This window comes from Calonectris borealis, chromosome 6 (genome assembly GCF_964195595.1).
Source record: "Calonectris borealis chromosome 6, bCalBor7.hap1.2, whole genome shotgun sequence".
NCBI classification, from domain to species: Eukaryota; Metazoa; Chordata; class Aves; order Procellariiformes; family Procellariidae; genus Calonectris; species Calonectris borealis.
In genome coordinates, this window is record NC_134317.1 from 12,369,239 (window position 1) to 12,394,868 (window position 25,630).

General features: G+C 38.5%; 1 protein-coding gene across 4 annotated transcripts in view; it reads left to right on the forward strand.

The window, feature by feature from the left end:
• Positions 1 to 25,630, forward strand: part of MYLK (myosin light chain kinase) — a 221,525-nt gene that overhangs the window by 57,114 nt on the left and 138,781 nt on the right. For all 4 annotated transcript variants that reach the window (XM_075152847.1, XM_075152848.1, XM_075152849.1 and 1 more), the window contains one exon: positions 7,874 to 8,031. In XM_075152847.1, coding sequence (XP_075008948.1) covers positions 7,874 to 8,031 — 158 coding nt within the window. The remainder of the gene's footprint in view (positions 1 to 7,873; positions 8,032 to 25,630) is intronic.

The following is a 25,630-nucleotide window of genomic DNA, read 5'->3' on the forward strand; positions in this document are numbered from 1 at the left end:
AAGACACATGTTCAGCTGCTTTGTAATGGGCATGTTTTTTCTTAAAGTTAAATGCTCAGTGGTTATGGAATAATTGAATAATGTAACATGTCTGTTTATAATCAAGACAAGTATATGTTATCAAAGTTACACATCCATTTCTCTTTTATATGTTTTTCCACATCCTCCTTTGTACCTGAAATACCCTTTGCAGCTACTTCAATATATCAATAAACCATTAAGGTGCAATTGTGCAAGGGCACACATCAGGGCTCATGTTAAATGTGTTCTGTTGCCGCAACATGACTACTGACAGTAGGTGAAGTTAGACACCTGTACAAATCCAGTGGGCCTGGTATCGTTAGTACCCTAAGCAGCACTGTTCAACTGTGGAAAATTAGAGGATGTTTACAACTGTCTGTATCTGCAGGGAAGTCACATTCTTGCTAGTGATTTCTTTGCTAGGCAGCACAGAGGGCTAGGGAGAGCATAATTTTCTTTTTCCTTGATAAGAACATGTGGGAATTTTTTTTTCCCTTATATGATATATATAAATAAAGGTTTTTGACTGCCATCCTTCTTGTGCTCTGATAAGCCTATCTTTAAATAAATGTAAGTCACTTAGCATCATCTTGAATTATTCTTTTATATAAGATCAGGATGGAATTCCTCACCCAGATATGTGATTGTACATGGAAACCATTTCAGGTTAAAGCCCGTGCTGCATTAGTTATGCAAATATAATAAAAGCACCAAATTTATTGATTAGACAAATAGATTCTCTTCTTACCTCTATCTCTGATCTGCTAAAAATAATTCAGTTCTACGTCACACAAGCCATATGACAATATCTTTTTGTCTCTTTTAGAGACTTGTTAGCTGAATATTAATTATGAAGTTTGTTCTCAGTTACACCAGGTTAGCCACTTCTACTTATGGACACTTCTACAGTAGCCACTGTTGTGATTTGCATATTCAACAAAAGCTAATGAACTGATCATCGCAGAAGCCCTGAAAGAGTATGTAGGAAGAGTTGTCATTTTTCTTGCAAGGATATCCAAGACATACAGTAGACTGTATGTAGTCAGGAAAACTGTACAGTAGACAGGAAATCTGCCACAAAACACTTTTGTTCTCCACTTACCTCAAACAGTGTAGCCCGAACTCCTAGAAGATATTGCACATAGATAGTGCTACATAAGAACATGACCTAGCATCATTTCAGAAAGCTCCTACTATATTTCATAGCTCAAACTCTATATCACAGTCTCACATGCGTACATCTCCTTTGGAGGTTGACAGCATTTCAGTCTTTAAAGCCGCCTGGAGAATGTTATTGTATCAGAATAAAACATAGGGGCTGCAATAGTATTTTGTTAAAATAAGCACCTGGAACAGCTTGAACCTGTTCCTTTCTTTTTCTGTGTACAAGCTAATGCAAAGCCTCATGGCTGACTTTCTGAGTGTGAAATCCAAGCCATTGAAATGATGGGATTTGAAGAACTTGCTTACTTCTGGGAAAATCTTTGACATGATGGTCCCAAATGAAATTGTAATTTAGTTTGGAACTTTTTGCTGTCACTTTAGTGAGCCTAAGCTTTAGCAAAAATTTCAAGTTGATCTGTAATTCCCATTTGTGTGGGACAATTATGCAAATGCATATTGTGGGGACATAGCCAGGGATTTTACATGCATGGTGTTGCCAAAATTTAAGCTTGTAAAATTTTTGGATCATGGAGTTGTGTGTGAAGATTTGGCACCTGATCCTGTTCCTACTGCCATGTCTAATAGTCGCTATCAAATTTTACTGGGAAAAGGATAGAATATTTAGGGGTCTGGGTTGAAAATGTCTTGAAAATTTTTATGACGAAAGGGCTTTTCTTGAAACTAGGTATGTAGAGAACAAGTGAGATGATGATGATCATTTATGGACAAGACAACAGAGGAAGAAACCCCAGTATTAGTCATGACTTGACAAAATCTCATTTGCTCCCATAGTGTCAGGACACATTAGAAAAATAAAAGATCTATTTCTCTTGTATTAATAGCATGGCCAGCTCAAATTAGTCCTACCTGCAACAGCATAATCTTGTTATTCCTTTACCAGAGGCCAATACCTGTTATAATTGCTGGAACTGAAGGAGCAGCTGCCTGGAATAGCGTGGCTGCAATTGGTGGGGTTACAAGTCCCTCGCTTCCTGTTCCGGCTTCCAACCTCTTCCCATCTGCTAAATCTACACATGACTTCATCACCTTTGCTGATCCTCTGTGGTTTATTGTTCTCCCTACATGCTGTTTCTTGGATACCGGTAGCTGACAGGAGGCAGGATACTTCCTTGTGTGGTCTTGTAGGGCAAGACTGAAAAGATAGTCACAAGTCATGTGGCTGCAAAAATTCATTTCTGTAGTTGATGGAGAATGTGTTCAGTTATAGTTTTGTGTAGAAGTAGGGTAACCATATGTTAGTCCTTGTGGTAAAGAAAGAAGCTGTAGGAAAGGAAATAAGGTCTGTGAAAAGAGGAAGCTGTCAAGCAGGTTTAGAAACGAAAGAAACTCTTTTAAATACTGAAGGTTTTGAAGCATAATGGATAACATTTAGTCCCTAGTAAAACTCTGTTGAATTCAGTGATCTCTGTAAGGGAATAAATTTTACCTAATGTTTTAAAATGTGTGCTTTTTGAAAACACACCCCAATTGATTTATAAAAAAATAAAGGTAAATGAGACCTAGCTTCCTGTACGTATGGTAATTTTGTGCCTTTGTCTAGTTACGCTATTTATGTGGTCCTACTACTGTAGCCTGACTCCCATCCTTTAATACAGTTATCCTCACAGCACTTCTTTATGGTAAGGAAGTACAATAATCCCCACTTTACAAATGGGGAGCCATGGCAAAAGAGAGGCTTAGTGACTTGCCTGAGATCATGCAGGCAGCCCATTATGGAGCGGGGAATTCAACCAGGACTCCCAAACAGGAGACAAATGCTCTAACCCCTGGGCTGTCTGTTCTTCTGCTCCTATTTTTAAAGAGCTCAAAAGGTTCTATCCAGATTTCAGAGATGGTTCCGAGGTTATTGAATGCAGTCTGGCTAAAATAACAGAGTAGCTGGACCAAGTGAAAATGTGCCACTTAGGTGCAGAGTTGCAATATCAGTAAATCAAATAAAGGCTTTTCAGCTGGCAGCTCTGGTTTCCTTTCACTTGCGCGAGCTTGCTCTCTCATACACACACACATGCCCTCTCTGCAACTCATTTTTCTTCTGTCTCAGAGGAAGGACTTGGTAAAAGGAAATTAGTATAACTAAATGGTTATGTAGGAAGCTGATGGTGAGTATTTACTTATATAAAATAAGTGAAGGAAAAACAACTATGGGGTGGATTTCTTAATGTTTGCTTTTTTGGATTTATTTTTGTGAGCAGAGTATTGAGTAACAGAAATTTGTTCACAGTAGAAAATGCTTGAAACACATTAGTCTGCTTTGGTATTAGAAAGATTAGAGGGCACACTCTGAGAATTTGTAAGGATTTATTGCTTTTTAGAAAGGATTAAGAATAAAAAAAATCCAGATTAGAAATGCTGTCTAGTCACATTGCTACCCTACCAGCCAAGATTTGCATGGTGGTTTTCTTTTATGTTTAATACCACAATGTTTGTATTGCAACTTCAGTTACAGTTGGTTTTGTTTAAAGACCATAGTCTAGGTGCGCACAGCATGTGAAATGAAATGTTATGAGTTCACGTAGCATCCTTGAAATCTTATTCAGCAGCAAGCTTGAAATACTGAAGAGAAAGATTTTAGGGATAGGCTCATTCTAGAAAGTTGCTTAAATACAAGAAAAAAAATCAGATACATTCCATAGCTTTTAAGTGTCTGCTTTCTTCCTGTCTATCAAATTTTAAGCTTGAACAAGATTTGTTCTCTGGAACATTATTACTTTAAAATATTTGGACATGGTAGTTCCATAGTAACACCAAACTGTACAACATGGAATTATTTATTTGTTTGGGAACATAATTGTTAAACATCCTCTAAGCTGGAAAAAAAACTTCCTAATTATTTACTAGAAGCATCTTCAGCATACATAGCTAATTAAAGTCAGACTGCTAAATGTGGATGATTAGAGGCTTATGTTGCTAGAAAACTGCTTGTGCTGATTTGAGCTAATATTCATTTGTAAATTCAATCCCATTTAGACACTTTATTTAGAAAAGCATAAATCCGTGCAAGATGTGCGTATGGAAAAGACTCGATATTACTTTATTTTATGCTTTACAGTCTTTCTATATTAGGCAACAATTTGTTGACAGTTTTTGGCATCTTACCAACATGCAATAGAAATGTAGCCTGACCAGTAAGAGTGGCTTAGTTGTTCAGGATTGTTTTCTTCTTTCTATTTTCCCCCCTCCTGTTTCTTTCTTTTCTTTTCTTTTCTTTTCTTTTTTTTTTTTTCATTTCATTTTGTGTGGGGCTTGAATAGCCAGAGAAATCAGTGGAAAGCTGGTGTTGGGCTTTAGCTCAGTCTTTTCATCAGAGGGTATTTCCTAGCCACAGGTCTTCTCGTACAGTGCAGTCCGGACATACCTGAGCCCAGTGATGCTTGGAGGATGAGCATATGTTCAATAAAGTGTATTTTCCAGGCGTGTGCCAGTGGCTGTATTTCATGTACTTGGTGAATTTGGTCTTGTAGCATACCCAGTGAGGAGGTTTCTGTATGTAAGCAGGTGTCATGCCTAACAAGTTCTTTAAAGTTGCCCTGCATAAGCAGTGCATTGTACCTAAGGACAGATACTTGAGCATTCGGTCCCTACAGAATTGTCGTGTGACCATCTGCAGTGCATATAGTTTTCTCCCTTACTTGTTTCAGCCATTATAATGGCATTGGCCAAAATGGAGTTCCATTTGCATGGGTGAATATCAGGTTTGAATTGGATTCTGGATGTTGGTTGTTGGGTTTTTTTGTTTTGTTTTCAATTTTACTACTCTTACAATATTATTTTTAAAACAAAATTTAGGGGGTATATGCTTTTTTTGATGTTGTTTTGATTTTGTAAACTGTCTGCAAAGTTGATACAGATGTGTGTGGACAGATAGGTTTTGTTACTGACTTCTTATGGAATCAAATGTATTACAGTGTCTTCATACTGGAGAAGATTTTCATAGCATTATACCTGGCATGTTATTGTCACTACTGGTGGTCTGAAAATTTTATTGCAGGCTTGTATTGGCAGACTGATTTGTTAGGTAAGAGTTTCACAGCTAGAGAGACTAGCTGTGAAAGATTTTGGCAGATTTTGGCATTTATAGGCTATGGAAAGCTGTAGCTTAGCAGTGGAGAAAAACGTGGGAAGAAAAACTGAAGATTCAGTAGTTAGTTGAGCATGTCGAAAAGTGAAGATCATCTGTGGAAAAGATAAATTCAAGGAAGTACTTTGAGAAAGAGGACAGAAAAAAAGAAAATCAGAGATAAACCTTAAAATGGGTTTCAGGCCAATTCAGAAGAGGTAAGCAGATACAAAATTATCAACGTCATATACTAGAAGTGACAAAAGATCACAGTTGATATTTATGGCAATTTGAGATTTGAAAAATGTTTGTTCTTAATCTGTAAAGAAAAATAAATTCTAAAAATGTGCTGGTAAATATGGACTCAGTATGCATCAGTTTACAGCTGTAATGATGTAATTGAAAGTCTGCTGGGGTAAACTGGTTTTAGCTGAGCGGAGAACTGAGTTTGGAGTCTTGTCCTTAACAAAAGAACAATTAATTGAAAGAATAATTCTCTCACTTTTTCAGGCAAATGGTTGTTCATTGCAGTGACTATAGCTGTGAGAGACTGTCGATCTTTGTCTCTTAGGGTGCTAAGTACATTTATTAGAAAAGAAGCAAGTCTTTGATTTCACCTCTTGTCTCTGGAATACAATCAGTTTCTTCCTTATTTAAATTATATTATGATTTCATATGGTTCTTTGATAGGTTAAGGTACAATGATAATTTTGGTGGTTTTTTCTGTTTGTGTTTTGAAGAGTTGCTTATACTGGAAAGGGAGACTTACACTGTGCTCTCAAGTGACTGGGTGCCAATACAGAGTTTCACTGCAAGATTAACTCTCGTGTAAATGAAGGCAGAATTTCTCAGTTTAAAGCTTTGCATTGCAGTTAAGGAAACCATCTTTATTCCATTTATGTGCTCGTCTCAGCAATTCAATTGTTAGAAACACTAGAGGATTTTCTTGGTTTTTTGCATGTCAATATACAGAAATGCTAACAGAACACAATTCCAGAAGAAATCCAAAGTCCACGTCATCTGGATTCTTATGAATGAAGAAGGAGATTTCAAGCATTTTTTAAAAATCTGCATGCATACATGATTTAACTAATATCTTGGAAGGATTTGCCTTCTAAATCATAGTTCCTGACAAGTGCATACTGTGAAGCAGAAAGCTCTGTGGCTCCCACACCTTAGAACAAAACACCCTCTGAAGGCACCTCTTTCTCTCTGTTGGGAGCCAAAACTTCTAGTTCAGATTAAACATTTAACTTTTAGACTAATAATTTCCATGAGGGGAGCTGCCCTCTTAAGCTGTTTTTGATCAATGAGAGCAGGTGTTTCTGTATGTTTATGGAGCATGTCAGGTATGCTATATGGAAAACTATGTTTTCAGACAGGGTTTTCAGATGCATACGTGTGACATTCAAGTCCTATTTGGAAATGAATGAGTTTTGTGTTCCTCTGCCCCCCGAATAACTGCAGCCTGTTCTAGAAAAAGTATCCTTCACACAGTCAGGAATAATGTAGCCCTAGATTAATTGATTTTTCTCTTGTTCAAATTGAAGTTCACTGTTTACTCAAGTATTGTTTATCGTAACTTTCATCAGAATCAGATTAATAAATACATATCATGGATTGGTGTGTATGGCAGAGGATTATGACTGGAAGCCCAGTGTTCTTCATTGGTTCAACATGACCTATTGGTGGGTTAAGCCATTTCTCAGTTTTTTTTCTTTGTGAAACTTGTCTCTTAAATAGGCATTTTACAGTGGGGCTTCTAATTTACATAGATGATTCAAGGAACTGGTACTAGGGTCAGCTACTACTTTTTTTTCTGGAAAACCTGAAATTTTACTTTTCAAAAATAAAATAATTTTTACTTTCTGTTGGGAAGTATGAAATATGTAGCAGAAGAATCACCTCTGAAGCAGCTATCTGTAATGAGGTCTCTAAAATGCCATTTTTGTAGCATTAGGAAATTTGGTCTCCATGCTATTTTACTAGTCTATGTACTATAGAAGGATTTGCAGTAAAGTAGAGACTTAGAATTTCTGCAAAAGTATTTGTTATGTACTAGCAGTACTTTGGAAAGAGATATCCAGATATTTCTTAAGACCTTGAAAGCATGGTATGAAAAATCAGATTTTCCACATTCCTGCTTGCAACTGAAATCCAGTGCAAACAGAGGTCTCTTTATTTCATAAGTACTTGTTTAACGCTGGCTCTACTTTTGAGACTTATTGATTTTGGTGTAGTAGTCCAGGCCAGGAAAATCAAAGTCACGTTGCAAAAATATCCTCCTGAAATAAGTTATTACCTTTTAATGCAGTTGTAAAGGATGACATTTTGGTTAAGTCTCTGGCCAGGGACTTGAGAGTTCAAACTGAGTTCAGCTCAAGGCTGTGACCCTGACCGCAACTGTAGGCACACAGGCCATCTTCCTGGGTCTCAGTTCCCCACCCAGCAAATAGCACTTGTCACCTTAAGCTGAAGACTCTTATTATGTATACGAATATAGCATACATACGTGCTCCAGTCTGCTCCTGGTCTGATTCTTAGCTGTTACTGTAATGTAAGTAATTAATCATCATAACTTCTATATTACCACTTGTTTCTCTTTTACAGTCCACATCATGGGGGATGTGAAAATGGTGACATCTACTCGAGTCTCCAAAACCTCCCTGACACTCAGCCCTCCTGTCCCTGCTGAAGCACCAGCATTTACTCTTCCTCCTCGGAATATCCGAGTGCAGCTGGGAGCCATCGCAAGATTTGAGGGGAAGGTAAGAATGATAGAGGGCTTCTCCATCTGGTTTTGCCCTTTCCTCAAGCTGCCTACTAGGCTGCAAAGATAGTGAAGTTGCCTCTGCAATACAGGACCTTTACTCAAGAAGTACACACCAGTGTTTACCCTCCTAAGGAGACAGGAGCATTACAGGTCTGTTTCTGAGTAGAGGAGAGTGTTGCAAAACCTGAGTATCTGCGAAGTATAATCTAGTTGAGCACGCCAGGCACTGAGCTTAGTATCAGTGGAAAACTGCTTCAAGAGCTGTCTCTAATCAGAGAGTATGTATTCTCCTACTGCATATTCATCTCCCTGCATCCCAAATCTGCCTGTTTGTGAAGCTTCATGTGTAACACAAATCTAACCTTGCTACAGCATGTTCTTCCTAAGTAGTCAAGCTAGGAATCTGTAGAGAGTTGCGACATTTTTGTATCTGCACCACCTGCCATACATGTTGTTAATCTGAAAGCAAAAAGAGCATTTTTAGAGGAAAGATTGATTTGTTCAAGGCAACTTGTTAACCCAAAGGGTTTAAAAGGGTGTGTAGTGGGGTGTGGATCCCAGATTCTCCCCTTCCCCTCATGTTTAGGGCACTGAATTGTGCTTACTGGCATCCATATTTCTTTCATGCTTCAATCCTGGTATGATCTTTTCCTTGTTCCAGCTACCTTCCTTTCTCCTCCCTTAACCCAAATCTTCTTCCTGGAGCTGCCAGTTTTCTCTCTCAGCCCTTTCAGCGTCCTTCTGTCCATGTCACGCTCTGATTGCATGCTGACAACCATATCACCAAACTAACCCACTTGTAATCTTTGAAGTGGTGGGACTTGTCTGACAGAGGCAGGAAACTGCAGCTTTACTGTAAAAAAAGCAAGGGCTAGAAGGAATTTGGGAAATTCGTAACTTCTGAAACTCTAACGTAAACAGAGGGCCGGTAGAGGGCATCTGATATTTATCTCATTTGTTTATGCAAGACCAGGCCAGGAACTGGGATTTTTCAACAGGAACTGGGCAGAAAAACAATTTTTGGAGTATATAAATTTTTAAGTGCAAAACCAAAACTCAGAAGTAGTTCTTGGATTTGACTTTCTGAAGAAAAGTTGGCATTTTTTACAGAAGGCAGATAATTTCAATGAAAGTGTTTAAGCCAAAGAACAGTTTTTTATCAAACCTTTAGAAAGATTTTTTAAAAAATTATCTTACTTTTATTGTGATTTTAAGGCACCAGTCAGAAACTCTCTGTGTGTATGACATTGGCCAGTCCCAGTGAGCATTTACTTTCTTACTGTTTTTATCTTCCCCCGCCCCCTCATTATCTCACCTTGTTGTTGCAGAAACAGTGGAAAAATGGCAACATGTTGCTACTCTATGCATGTGACACCTATGCACTATACTATTCTAACTCTGGTTCTTCCAGACAACACTGTAACTGGCAATAACAGTACAGTGAAATCAAAGTTGAAGCATGTGATGTTGCTAAGATTTGGTTTTGCATTTCTCATGTTTCCTAATTAAAACCTCAAGTGGGATATTTCCAATTTTTAGTGCACTCTGCAGACTTTTTATTATTAGTCAAATGGAAGCAATTGTAAAATACAATGATGTACAAGCTAGAGTGCCATCACTGCTTTGCATTTTTTTTCCAATCTGGTTTTAAGGTGTTAATTTTTCAGGGATACCTATCCCCTTTTTCAAGTCACTTTGAAGGCTGGAAGGGTAATGACTGAGGGTTTTTTTGAGTGGCTTGGAAAAAATACACAAATTCAATACTAATTAAACTGACAGGCTTAAGTTCCTTGAAGGAACAAAGCATTGATTGAAGTCCTGGATTGAACCTACTTGATGAAAATCTAAATTCCAGTTCTGCCCATTTGGCATATGAGCATGACTGAAACCTTTAACTTTCCACCTTTAAAATGGGTGGATGATAATATGCTAGTTGCATGCATCTCATATAGCTGAAATAAACCTTTAATGCTCAAAGTGCTTTTGTAAGTGCCAAACATCAAGAGCACAGCTTTGCTGAAATACATGTGAGATCTGCAGTTACTTTGTGGCAGGTAGCCTGCCTTAATGGTTTGGCAAACCAAGATGACGCAATTATAGCCACTGTCTTTGGCACTTCAGCCCCTTGCTGTGCATGGAGCATTGCCTGGTTTTTGTTCAGTCCAGCTTGCGGCCCTGGAGGAGCTTTGTTTTACCTCTCTCAGCTAACACAAGTGAGGAGAAACATGTAATACAGCTGAAGACATAAACAAGCCAATCTTTATCATTGTAAATTAGTTAAAAATTTCCTGGAATCCACCCTAGCTGGAGGCTGAGATATGAACTTGCAATTTTTTTTTTTTTTTTTTTTTTTTTTTGCTTGGGGGGCGGGGAAGAAACAAGCTACATTATAATAATTGGGCATAGAGAGTAATGGAGCACAGCATGTTATCCTTACTATCTTATGCAAGAAAAATTAGGGTTTTAATTATAAAACTATTAAAAGTGAGTCTGTGTGATCTGTTATTTATAATATAACATGGTTGGGGAGATTGTGTTTGGTTCTGTTGTTTATAACTGATGGGTTCAAATTAGTATTTTGTTTGTGCTCCTAGTCTAGTAACATGGGCAGGGTGAGGGGGAGCGCAACAGTGCGGTTTGAAAGGATACTGTCACTTAATAGCTGCAGCAGCCTGCAGAGCTTGTATCATCTGGGTCCATCTTCAGCTGGGTAGTACAATGTTGCTTCTTCTGTCACTTCAATGTTCCAGAGGTTCAGAAGGACAGTGGACCTGTTCAGAAGGACAGGTCCAGAAGGACAATCTTAATAAAAACAATTGATTAAGATTTAGTAATAGAAGTAGCTACTGAACATACTTAGGTTTTTCTATCCTGGAAAATAGGCTGCAGATGTTATGATGGGATGTTGCTGATACTCTGCTTCATCACACAGTATAAATATTAAACTAGATTCAGGCTAAAGGAAAATAAAAAGTTTTAAAAATGGCTAGACAGGAGATTTTCTTCAAAGAGTTCCTCTGCAGTGGAATTTATCTTATCAGAAAGAACAAACATTTTGAGAATCCGAGACAGGATATAAATCTGATATTGTGATGATCCTGTACTCTCATTAAGTGAACAAGGAAGAGAGGACCCGAAGTCAAACTTGTGGCTTTTCTTTCCAGTGGCACGTAAGATAACTTGTGTGAAATGGCAATTCAAGATCAAGGAGAGTGCAGAAATTGAGAAATAGCCCATAAATGTAGGAAATTGGAGGTAGAAAGGAACTGGAGTTGCCATTAACAGGAATTCTTTTTTCTTCTGTTCCTCCCACTACCACCCTGGGTTTCTTACTAAAATCTCAGCAAGTTTATCTATATCTGACTGCAGATCTCAATTTTCCAATGTGACCTCAGCATAAAAAGTTAGCTCATCATCTTTCAAGTGTATGAGCATGATTTTGGCCTGGAGCACCGACGGAGGGGGGGAACCCCTTAGTAAGGCAAAGGCAAGGTTACCTTCCCTAGATGCTCCCCAAACGTCTGCTGCATGGACATCTCAGTTGTTCATCAATCAATTGCTGAGGTGATTTTTAGGGAAACCATCCCAGATTATGATGAAATTGTGCTGTGGGTTCCCAGCTTGTTAGGAATTGATTGATGTGCTGTTCTTCAATTGCACATCATGTGTGAGGAAAACAGCTCAGGGCAGTAATCTCCTGCCTTGTGTTAAGGTATTGTAGCTTGTCCGTCAAAGCCTTTAAGATACTCTTGGAAAAGAAGAGCAAGCCAAAATGTTACCAGGCTTTGTTTTAAGCTCTTTCTTTCTCTGTTGTATTAATCACTGGATTATTTATCAGTACTTTGCAACATTAAATTGTGATTGTATATCTTTATCTTTCTAATTCGTCTGAACATCACTGGATTTTATAATGCTCAATGGCATACTAATGAAGGAGATTCCTTCCTTTGTAGTAAATATCATGGGGGTTTCTGTGGCAAATGTCACATGAGAGGACAGGGAAATCCTTTTCAGCCATAGCACCTGAATAAGCATCTGTAAATTATCAGGCAAGGTGGTATTTTGATGCTGTTGATAACATTTGATCAATTCATAATCCAAGCCCAGTATCCTATCAAATTCTTTCAGACTTCGGGTGTTCCTAAATTTCACTTTCTGAAACTGTACAGGATACTTTAAGCACGACATGGAGCACAGTACTCTGCTGACCTACAAGTAGAAGATCATTAGCCATATATCTAGTTTAAAATTTAATTTGTTTCAGTCTCTCTCACTCTCTGAAATTCAGCTGCACTATTCTATAACAAAGGTTCAAAACATCACAGTAGACCAATACAGATACAAATAGTATAATTTCCCATACAGTCAAATGAAATAAAGCTTTTAAACATTTCCATGAATTTCACTAGCTTTTCTAACTCTCATGAGAACGGCAAGCATATATTAATATGAGTGCTGGGCAGAAGCCCCTAGAAAGATTTTTCACTGGAATTTGCAAATCTGTACAAGTTTCCTTTTCTTGTGATGGACAGAGAGTGACCACAGATTTCCACAACTTTGCACATTTTTGTGCCTACCTGATGTCTTAGTATCCTGTTTACTGGTCTTTCGGAGACTACAGGCTCAGTGGCTTAAGACTGAAGCCTGTCTTATGTCTCAAACTCCATCCTTTTTGAGAAGACCTCCTCCTTCATATTTAGAAATTTGACTTCTAAATACTGGATGACTTTATTTATCCAGCTCTAAGTTCTTACTGCAGCTATTTAGAGAGGAAGTTATCTCTCCATTGTAGAACCTAGCAGTTATTTAAATGTTGCCCTGACTCCACTCCGCATCCACCTATACCCATAGCTTACGTGTTGCTCTCACTTGAATTGGCCCATCCTAGTGTTAAGGCTCAGATTCAGCTTTTGCTTGGGTTTGTGAGCCTTGCCATGTGTGTATTAAGATGGCAAGCTAATCCTCTGGTTCCCTTTCTGTGTTTAGAAGCACTGAAAAGTTCTTTTATGACTGTCTGGGGAAGTCTTAGAAAGCAGGTTGGCTTTCTGCGGCAGAAAAAAATACTGGGACCCTGAAGTCCTGGTGATATGTGTAGGTGAATAGAGCAGCAGGATGGACTGACCCCAGCAGGGCTCTGCACTGTGACTGCCCACATAAGGAGTCAGTGAGTGTTGGTGCTCTCATCCAGATTTCCCTAGTCCACGTTAACGTCTATACAGAAAGATACTTCAAGGCATAGAGAGATTTACTTAAGTTTCTGCAGCAAAGTGATGGAGAAGCTGAGAACAAAAAATGAGACTCTCTACTGTTCTCCAACCACTGAACCACATGCTCTTGATCTTTCCCTCCCTATTTTAAGCTTTGGGTTCTGAGACCAATAAAATAGTCTGCAGCAGGGTTGTTGCTGTAAAAAAAAAATGAAGGTGGTTGCCCAAAACAAGCATTTTTAGTTGATAACTATGTGATTAGCTGCCCACACATAATTTGTCTGAACTTAAATAGCAATAGACTCACTACATCAAAAATATAGCATGAACACTTCTGGTTCTGTACTGTAATGTCACTGAGTGTCAAGCAGTAAAAAATGACAAGTCAAAGAACTGTCGGTTTCCAACAAACCCTTCCCTGTCCAGAGTGATATTGAACTCTGCATTTGATTCCGGCAAGCAGTTAACTCAGCCTGCTTTGGCTGCACACATGTATAATTTTTGAGGGTAATATTGATGGTCATTAATTTTATGATCCTAAAGAATACTTGTGCTACAGCTCTGCTTGAGAGGAACAGCCAAACGTCATGCTACAGACCACAGACTGATTGCCTAGGGGTCAGGAAATAATTTTTCTCCTTGGATAAAGCATTCCACAGTTGGCAACAGTGCAGTACGGGTTGTGTTTCTGCTTCATGTGAACCATCATGTATGGTCCATTGCCAGAACCAAGATATCAAACTACTAAATCTAGTCTGGTATTCTAATCCCAGGGGGTTAGATTCCATGTATTGACATGTAGCTCATAGTTTGAGTAGATGTTGAGATACTTAGTTCAGTTTGCTGCCCGTTGGGTAGTTGCTGTTCTGCTCTTCCTCTTCCGTCCCCCTCCAGGTAAGGGAGCTGGATGGTAAATTTTAAGGCAAGCCAGGCCAATGTCAAATCCTGCCCCTTTTTAATGTGCTTTCTGGTGGTCCTTCTATCACCCTGCTGTTGCAACACCCTATCTGTATCTGTTTGAATCAGTTAAGTCCAATGATGTGCATCAATATGCCAACTTCTGAGCTGCTTTTGGTGCTCTTGGTTGCACAGGTACTCTCTGAAACATCGTGACTGAGAAAATAAACTGGGATCAGGCAATGAGAAACAAGAGGCAATGGGAAGATTGACAGTAATTCTGCCATCTGTTCTGAGATAGAGGGGAGACCCATTTCTGTGGTGTGTTAAGAGATAAAAGAGTAGGGAAGCGTTAAAAGAAGCGTTGAAGGGAAACACTCCCACAGCTTTTATAAATCCTTTCAACTACCTGCTAATGGAAAAACTGAGATCTAACCAGTTGGTTTTACTGTGGCTGCTGCATCAGCTTTGCATGGCAAAACCTTTGTTATCTTCCCTTTGCTTTGGACTTGAAGCAGCAATGTGTGCTCCATTTCCAAGCCTTAGTCAAGCAGGCGCTCCAGAAGTATGCCTTAATTACATTGTATGCCTAGATTTGAGATGGCAGGATCTTAAATGAGAGAAGCCCATATTATGACAGAAGATGATGACATGGCACGAAATCCTTTGCTGCCGGCATGAGATGTTTGCTGTTACAAAATGTACTGGGCAGCTAATTGCATGAAGCTGCCAGTGGTTTTGGATCTGCACTTTCTGGAGGGGTGCCTGTTCTGAGCCATATGAGGAAGAAACTCAGGAAGGATCCATGTTTTCATGGGAGACAGTTGTCTGATGAAAGTGAATGCTGTGGGAGGACTTGAGCTGATCTGTAAAACTACCATGCACTGTGACACTCCCAGAAATCTGATACGAAACACTGAGGCATGTTTTGGGGAGCAAAGAATTGAAAAAGTTATCAATTTAACCGGAGATTTTATTTGATCTTTCTTTCTGCATACCAGTGAGCATTCTTGGGAAAAATGTGGTGCATTCAGAAGTTACTGAAACATTTTGTATCAAACAGACATTGGGGTATAGACAGCTGAAATAAAAAAGGAAAATAAACACAAGTTAGGTGGCTGTGAACAGCTTATTGCACATCTTTTTTCTGTTTGGATCTTCTACTCCTATTTCTTCTTCCTTGGTGTAATTGACCTCCCATTATATTCACTTACCACAGTGCTGGTTTTTTTACCCATTTATGTGTTCTCCTGGGTAATGCATGCATTATTTTATTTGGTTTTATTTTATCGTATAACTCTGTATTGGCACGTGGAAACAGCTGCTCAAAAGAGTTTCAGCTTTAGACAACGGCAAAGTGGGAGTGGCTGCTCTGCTGGGAAGTGGTTAAGGTGAGATTCAGTCAAAATTGCTTCTCCACACAGTGTCTACACCCAGAATTATTCAAAGACACTTCCCTTCATCAACTGACACAAGCACCCATATGTTGACACCCATTTTCCCTGCCTTGCATATGATATGTCTTTTAGAAAAAACTGCAGGGGTGCAAGTTGCTGCTCAAGAAATTTCTAAGTTTTAGACAGGAGTGGTGGTCTGTGAGCTCCAATTCTGTCTCTCAGTCTCTTTAACTCATAAATTCACTTCATACCTGTCTCCCTGTCACCTATGTCCATCATAGTTATACTCAGGACTTTCCAGGTAGAAGTATTTAAGCATTCCTTGTGTAGCCTGTGTGCAGTGTGTGTGATGGTTCTCAAAAGTGCTGGACTTAGTACACCATCCCATGCAACTGATCTGTGCGTGCGCTGGGGCAACAGCCAAGATTTCTGGATGTTTGGTAGCAAAGTTTGGTCAGACCTTTTGCAGAGTTGCTCCAATCTGCCAGACGTTCAGAAATCCTAGACAATGCTGAATATCCTCAAATGCCACCCAGACAAAATTTCTAAGCAGGAAAGAGGCCATGACTGGGGAAGACTGGACATGCAGTATCCCTATTCTCTGTTGCCATTTCTCAGGGTTGATTTTTTTTTTTTTTTTTTGGTATAATTGAGCCTGTTTTCAGTAACCCACCCACCCCCAAACTGTGGAAGAAATGTACTATTTGCCACTATCACATTTATTATTCTGTTTGCTTTCTATGTCCTTTCCCACCTTAATTGCTTATCTACAACCAGCAGGGGACAGGAGTTCTCTGCTGCTCTGTGCAATGGTGGAAACACTGGCTCCCTATTCTTGGTTGTTTTGGTACTAACTACTGTAATGAAAAGAACATCAAAACCATTTTTTTTTAATAATAATGATAATAATAATAATAGAAGTTTTTTAGAACACTTTAACTAATGTACATATGGAGCTAAAAAGAATCTCTTACTATTTTGTGTAGCATCTACCCAAACCAGCATTGTTTTAGCTGAAGCCAGACCATGCATTTGTGCCGCTCTTGGTCACCACTTTTTCTTTCTTTCTTTACTTTTTCTTTAGCATGTTTCCAATTATTTTGGATTTTGAGATGGAAGCAATTAAAATCACATGAGGAACCTGACAATAAAATTCTGTGTGATTTAATTGCATCTACCTGCTCCCAGTTCAAGTTGGGGGAACCAGTGAACTGTTGACTCTGAAAAGCTTGTTGTAGATATCTGTTTTGTGATCACTCACTACTGTGATGTATCACTGTAAAGCATGGCTTTGTGTCAGCTAAAGAAGGCAAGTGTGTTTGTTTAAGGATTTATCCATAGGGATATCCCTAGGGTTGATTTTGAAGAAAATTTACTTCATTAGTAGGGATTTCTGGACTTGCTATTTTTCTATAGTCCTTAAATAGAACTCAGAGAAAAATTTCTTAAATTATGTATTGACGAATTTGCAGAGGAAAAGAGATATAAAATATTCATGTTGTGGTGTAAAGAAGGTCCAGTCTTTTACAAAAGTAATGATGGAATAAATACCATGACTAATCATAAAGTCCACCATTTAGGGATGATAAGATAAAAATGTTTGAAAAAGGAATAGAAGAAAATCTAGCGGTTTCCCAAGAGAAAAACAGCTAATCAGCATATCCTAAATAGCTGAACAAAAATATGTTCAGAGATTGAGTCCATGTAGGTCAGGGTAGAAGCGGTCAATATAATTCTTCTTATTTTTCTTGTCCCATTATGGTTAATCATGAATCTTTCAAATTTCAACAAAGTCTTATTAGATTCTTCAGTTCTGCTTTTAATTTGAAAAATACCATCATCTTTTCCAGGCTAGTCTCCCTTGCTCCTCTGCACCAGTGCGTAAGTCTTTGTTGTGGTCAATTCCACTGGCAATAAAACTCATCATGTAGTGTTTTGCTTTCTTATTTAAATAAATGTTCTTAGTAGTACGTGAAACATGACTGCAACTTATCATTATGATGTTTTAAATTTGCTTTTTTGGGGAATTGTGCATTTGACTCCTTTCACAGGTTAAAGAAGACCTAGTAACTAGAACAGTGTGAGCAGTTAACTTTCTTTTCCTTGTGCTGCAATAGCCTATAGTGGCGTGAGAGGGATGAAATGGGGAATAGTTTTTTTTGTGGGGGTTATTTTTTTTTTCCAGACATATGCTCCTAGCTGGAAAAACTTTAAATTTCCTTTTTCTAACTAACCTAAAGGGTAGGATGTAGTACTTATCATCAGGCATGCATTTGGCTAACTAGTAATATATTTGCTTTCTCCCATCATCAGCAAGGCTTAAACTTTGCTCCAGCACCTTGCCTTCATCTGGCTGATGAAACCACAAAGGTCAGGGAGGGGTTCAGTGCCATATGTAACTGTAAATAGCACGTAAAATAGCGAAGTATGCATTTGACTGTCTATAAATGTGTCCCTGAGAGTTTGACCTAAGTTACATGAAACGACACCAATCACACTTCTTGGTATAATTCTGCTTTTCCCCTGTAGGAAAAGAAAGTAGTCATTAATAGACAGCAAGCATGATGCATTCAGAATCTTTGCAGAAGACCACATGTGGAGAAGGTTTATAATCAAAACACATCATTACTCATTGCGGTTTTGCTCAGTCCGCACTCACTCTAGCACCTAGACTCCAAAGCTAAAAATTTCTGCTTTTGACATGTTACTTGGCTCTGTTCGCTCATGGATACAGCATGAAGTTTGGAAACCTACTGGGCAAAACCAGACAACATACTTTTTTTCACATGTAACATCTGGACTCCCTAGCATCTAAGTGCATGCTGAACAGAAAATAACATTGCTGTGAATCGCGTACAATTCAACCCATTCATGAAGGAGCGAAACCAGTCTGTCTGACAGGGAGCAGCAAGGGCTGGCTGCTCCCCAAAGGAAAGCGAGCCAGGAGCCAAGGGTGAGCCATGCACAGGCTGTGCCATCACCAATGGGCTGCAGTCCCACAGGCTCTGAACATAGCAGGCAGTGCCGTGTGCTCTAACAGGGTCTGCTGATAGTGCCAGACATGGCAAGCAATGAACCAGGTTCAGGATCCAACCAGAGGGTACAGTCAGGAGCAAAAGTAGGCAAGGCCAGATTCTCCTTCCATAGGTGCCCAGCTCAGTTTTTAATATGCAGTCTGTAAGACATTATCACTATGTTACTGGAGGTTACTGAACCTCTAGCAGATGCCTGAAACAGCACATATTTCTGTGTCTAAGCTGCCAGAGTTCATTGGTTAGTGTCTGGGGACAAATCTGCCTTCATCATGATTTTTAAGCCAAAAGTCATCCCAGTTCATAGTTCAGCATCACGTGAATACAGATGTCTGTGTTATTCTCTTACGTGGAGGAAATAATCTTTGGAAGAGGAGAGATGTTGATATGTTGGGGTAGTGCTTGATGAGGGAGACACTGCTACTCCTATTGCTGTCCAAGGTCATGTGTCAAAGCTCTCTGCACTAGCAGGAGCCAGAAAATCAAGGCATTCCACTGACTGGTCATCTCTGAGATGACTAGTCCAGTATAAGGGCCTTGAATTGCCTGCCTAAATATGTTGAATTTATTCTTCTAGGAAACCTGACAGCTAAGTTATTGGTTGGGAATTAAATCATATTTGTTGACTCACAAGTTAGTAACCTGACCTCTGGGCTAGCCTTCCCACTTTAAGGATATGTTGTAGTGAGATTCTAGAGATGATCTAAGCTCCTATGCCTTTCTTCTTCAGAGGAGTTTTAGGAACATACACCACTCTGCATTAGATAGTGAAACCCTGGAAATGTTCCATTTTTGGGTTAAAAAAAAAAATCTTTTTCTAGGCTTTCTGATGAAGAAGATAGTTTTATTCTCCGTAAATCAGTGCATTGCTGTAAACCTGCAGCCAAACAGAGCAAAGCAATCCTTGTCTTCTGAAAATACTGTGGCTAAAACTGGTATAAATTCCAAGTCAGCTTTGCATGTTTTTATTGCTTATATAGAGACCTTTGTAATTCATGTGCAGAATGAGGTGAAATGGAAAAATAAATTATTTTGTCTTTCTCTCTGAATTTTCCTTGCTTTTCTGCACCTTTTCAAAATACTATAGTAAATGTTACTCTGTGGAATATACTATTTATTATAAATACAACAGCTGAGCTTACTAAAATACTAATTAAAAGTCATACTGTATGCCAATGCGTAATGTATACAAGAACTTTTCATTTAGAGATGACAAAAATCTGCACATGTAGCCCAAAGAAAATGGAGAAGCAAAGACTGACAAATTAAATAATACTGTTCATGGTTACTTGGCTTTTGGTGACAGAACATTGAGCTTATTTCATCCGGCTCTGTGCTCTCGACTCATGTTGAATCAGAATGGTAATTTTCCTCTAGCTGCACAGTAGACTCAAATTGTAATTGCGTGGCTTGAGAGGTTGCCATTCTTTCCATGTGCCCCATAATACATCAGCAAGCCTATAGTTATGGTGCATATATTATTTAAATCGGTTTTGCAAAGCTTAGAATATTAGTGTAATGCACACTATTTTGTAAAAGCTTTGTAAAAGCACCCCCACACACAGAGTAGTATCTGGCATCTCATATCTGAAATCTAACTCATTTATATCACATTCCTATACTTATCAGGCAAACAATGAATAAAGACATTTTCTGTTCTGTGAACACCCTGGAACAAAAGTTCAATATACTTAAGCTCGATTCTTTTGTCTATATAAATTCCTTTATAAAAGAATAACTCAGCAGTTTGTCTCTACAGGGAGGCAAATATAAGTATTTCAAAACAAAGTTATGTTAAAACAGGGCTGGAACAAAAATTATGATAAAATCTTGGAAATACAGATTAAAGAACTATGGTAAATGGTATCGATTTTTGCTTATTTCATGGTACCACTTAAACAGCCGAATTCGACTAGAGTCCTAGTGTATGTTTGCTGATAGTATTTAACACATACACAGGCCAGACTAGAGTTGGACCCTTCTCTGATGACCTTCCTAGCTAAAACAACAGAGGAAATAGTCATTGTTACCTGCCTTGACATTTATGTGGAGTACTGGGGCACAGTGAGATTTATTGGTTTGTGCAAGATCACACAGAAATACATGCCTAGATTCAGAACTGAACTGCTGCCTTCCAGAATTTCAATTCCCATCCAGAACCTATCCTTGTTGCAGATAAATAGCTTCTGATTTTGGAAGAGAAAGTTAAGTTTTGCAATACATGCAACTATCACCAATATCTAGGTGACTGCTATTGGATTAAGAGCATCACTTAATGGAAACACAATGCCAGAATTAGGTCCTCAGTGCCTTGACACAAAAGCTAGTTTGTTTGCCTGTTGGGACATGCTAATGGACAGAAGTGTAGACAAAGATTTGTCTGCTTGGGAGGCTATTACATGCTCATAGGTTTAATGGAAAACATTATGTTGGATTTGTTCAGATCTCTCAACAGGAATGCCAGCAACTGCAGTTAAGTGGAGCTCTATTGAAAGCATATGCAGAGTAAGCACTTTTTCCACAACCTAAACAAATGTAGCTATTTTTGAGTGCACGTGTGTGTTGCTCTTACCAAGATCACAGCAATTTTAGTTTTGAGAGAAAGCATTAGAAAGAAGAGGCAAGCCCACAAAATTTCTCTTGAACTCAGCATGTCTATAAATATTTATTCTGAACTGTTGAACTAGAAATTTATAGCCACATCAATTTACAGTTAGTATTTCAGTTAGTGCTTTGAGGGTTTTTTCTTTTAAACAGTTGTTGCTCAGCCCTTGATTTTTATTTTTATTTTAAACACAGCAGTTTGTATATTGTACCATATGAGTTATCTCTGCTAAGCTGTTATTAAAAAGTGTATGTGTGAAGCCTGGAAAGCTTATAGATTTTACAGATTATTACAAGATAAAAACATCACTGACAGTTGCTAATGAGCAGTTGATGTCTTGCAATAGGCTTATGTATGGAAGTCTTAATTATTTAATGCATAGCAGTAAGTTGCACATAGCGGAATAAACAATGCAATGAGAAATGCTAGATGTTTAGGCTGTCTAATGTATTCATTTCTTCACAATCCGACATTGCATTTTATACCTCTTTGTAATCACATCAGTTCTACTTTTTAATGAAATGTAAAACTAATGACATTTCACGCCCGGTGTGCTTGCCAGCCCTACCAAGTAGCATTAACAACGAAACAGTACACATAACTGAGGAGAATTGTTATAAGCTATTCAGAGCACTGCCTTTGCCAGCAGCATTCGTCACTATCAGCAGACAGTCTTTAAATGAACATACAACTGTGCAGTCAACTCAGCAACAAAATCCAGTTTTAGCATTTTCTGTGGCCACTGCCAGACTCCTAAATTGCAGGAAATAAATCTTGTTTGGCTGGAAATTGATAAAGTATGGGCATGTTCATTCAGAGCAAAGAGTTTTTGTTACCACCTTACATTCCAGATGTGAATTGTTGCCCTTAATTATTAATTTCATAGCTCCAAACATATTTTTCCAGTAGCTGTGTGTTTTGGGCACAGAAAGAAAGCACGTTTTCTTTTTTTATTAATTTTCCACAGTAGGTCATGCATACTGTGTGCGCGCATGGACATTTACAGAGATTCCTTACCTGTTGATAGCATGTATTGATATTGAATCCTAAGAAAGAGCACCCCCAAGCTAGGAAAGTATGAAGCTCTTTTGGTCAGTGGCATAGCTCCTACAAGAGGATAGAGCCACTAGTATTCGTGACGTGTAAAATAAATTCACATCCTATTAAGACAGAAATTTCTCATCAGTAAGTAAAAAAAAAAATCTTTCAGTCTTCCACAAATAATATGCAATGGAAAAATTAGTTTTTTGCAAGTGTTATTACAGTGAATGATAATCATTCTCTTGAGAAAGGAAAGAAACAGAGTGGATTGTCGTCTTTAAAAAGTGACTGCCAATTCAAACCCCAAATATTATTGTTACGAAGGGATTGTTGTTCTGAAAATAATTGACGCTATTTTGCTTTTTTTGTGTGGTATCAGCAGAGTTTTTGACCCTGATGATGTCCCAGTCTCAAGCTGTGGCTCAAATGTCTGGATTCTATGATCAGTTCTGTGAGATAAAACAGCTAGAAGTTTACAGTTTTCCTTCTAAGTGGGGACATACACACATTTTGCTAATGACAGAGCAAAATGTTGGTGTTAATTTCATCCTGTACTTGTCAGGGGGCTTCCTAGTGCTTGTGCCTGGTCTAAACAGTCTTTATCCACCTTTCTGAATTGTTACTGAATGAAGGATTCACAACTGAAAGTAAAAATCTTTGTCAAGTGTTAAAAGCTAAGCTTTTTGTGGTGGGAAGAGGGGAGATAGTTTCCCAACAATTTATTTTTATTGCGTTAAACTGTTTTATATTTCAGCCTTTCTTCTAGTGCTGCCAAATAAAATTTATGAACAAAAGTAGCGGCAAACACAGTAAATCAGGCTGTCCTGTTGAAGTGGAAATGAATGAACTGCTCCTGTTCTGACAGCTCTTACAACACAGTGAAAGTCTGGTCTGATTTTTCAAAATCTTGTTTTCTGTAGCAAAGATTGCTGCTGCTCTGAAATGAACACTGTCCTGTCAGGAAACTTCTGGCATGCTCCTAAACTCATTACTACTGACTTAAAGCAGCTGCTTCATTTAGTAATATTTGATAGACATCTTGATTCAGAATCACCTAAGATGGGGAGGAAGAGAAGGATAGGGAAAGAGAGCACATTTTAGGGGCTTACTGGGCTATGTGGAACAATTAGCAAGAGCCTTACTTCCATTCAGCAGCCACAGTTGTTTCCCTTTGAACTCATTTACATTCTTACTGCATAATCCTAAATGACCCATAATCACGCACACAGATCAGCTATTTCTTTGCATTTTTTGGCATTTTAAGCTATTCAAACTATTCAGCAGCTCATAAAATTTAGCACTTTTTAACAGGCCTTAACATCAGTTGATCCATGGGAAGAAAGCTTCCTCTTTGCAGTTCGCCTTTTTTTTTTCCTTTAAGGAGAGACTCAGAAGCAGAGAAAATTCTCATTAAAATTGATGAGAGGGCTGCAAAGTTTATCTTCCCTATTTTGTTGAGAGCTCTTGTGCTTGCCCTTGCCTTTGAAATCTTTTTGGCCCGTTCTACAGACACTTCTATTCCACAGAACTGTATGGCAGTATTGAAGTTACTGAGAGCTGACAGGGTCATATCTTACTATGTTGCTCACGTTCTCCTATGGTGGTGAGTTAACATTCTCTTATTTGTAACGCTATTTTACATGCTTCTCGTTTTGCTGCCAAGACTCTGGACCTATTCTGTCTGGACCCTCTTCACTGTTACTTTGATACCTGTATACAAACACATTAATATGATGTTGATGGCTTCAGTCATTATTTAGGGTAAAAAAAGCAGCTGCACTCCTGTGCTGCAACTTCAGTTCAGTCTTTGCATTGATAGCTGCAATAGCAAATTTGTTGGCAAGGAGGAAATAAGGTCAAATTATTTGATCTAACATTACTACGTACGGAAAGCTAACTTCCTTTTAGTGTGAGCAAAGTCTCCAAGTGTCTCCATGTCTCAGATCCTCAGCTATGAAGTCAGAGTGATGCTTTCCCACATGCCAACTACCTCTTTTGGAACTGAAATTGTCTTCAGTTTATACATAACTTGGTATCCTGCACACTCCTCTTTTGACAAAGTGTCAGAATTTCACCACTTTGCAGGGACCTTGTCATCTTTGTGCGCCAGTGTAACTCATAAAAATGTGCAACAACTACAAGGGAGTAGGAGGGAGGCAGGACAGCATTTGGGTGGCAATGGGGGAAATAACCTAAGCTTTCTCCTAGACTTTTTCCAAGTTTTATGGCATCTGACTTCTTTTGAATTGCCAACCTAGACGAACTTTTTTTAAAAGGGGGAAAATTAACAATGACTAAATATAAATATAGATCTAAAGATGGACAGAGATTCAGTCTACTTATAATCCCATCTTAAGTTCAGAAAATTTGTATTTACAGAAAAAAAGGTCCAGGTGAGCTATATGGGTGGTTTGCATAAAACTCTCCTCATGTGCTTAATGGCGAGAGGTCAGCTGCCTACAACGTCGGGAAAGTAAAAAGGCAGATGTTGCTGCTGGTAGAATGATTTATTAAAGCTCCATCAAAAAAACACTGCCACTCTGAGACTGCAACACCTGTGTGAAAATGCCCCCATTAGTGTAACAGAGGTTTACAACCTCTGATTCACTTGCTGATTGACATTATAGGTACACAGAAATGTGTTTCTCTAGACAGTGTGTTCCCCTCATGTCCACTATACTGGTAACGGTAGAGTCCACCTAGATAGTGTTCTGTATTTCATCTGAATGATGTTTCAGGTTATTTTTGGGCTGTCTGAAGACTCCTATAACAACGTTACTTTAAATGCAATAAATTTAAACTTATTCTTTAAATGAAATAAAATCTAATTTAGGAAAAGCACCTATGCATATGATTCATTCCAAAAGATGTAAGTAGGGCTTAAGCATTTTCTTAAGAGCTGCGTTAATTGGGGCTGGTGTTTGAACTTAGAAATTAAATAAATTCAAAGCAGCTTGACACCCAGTGCTGTGCTGAAATTCCACTTGAATCCTTCAGAAATAATTTAGGACAAATAGACTTGTAGATGTTGTGGTACCTGGGAAAGAAATGCTTTATTCAAACAGCTATACTCTGGTGACTGAGCATAAAGCCAATACTCCGTGCACCTCTGGGAACTCTCTACACTGAGTTTTACAAAAAAATATGATTAAATGTAGAAGATTGAAGAAGAAATGATCTGCAGCTGCTGTCTGCTTTTCAGTTAGCAGACCATGTCTTCCATGGATAGGTCATAAATTCTTCACTGCTGGGAGTACTATAAATGTTGATTCCCCTAAGAACTGGGGTAGTATGTGTAGTGTTCAGCACCTTTGCAATCTGCAAAAAGGGGTTGAATAGTGAGATAACAAAATTTGCAGATAATGCAGAACTACTTTAAAGAGTCAAACCTAAAATTGGTGGGGTGCCATCTGCA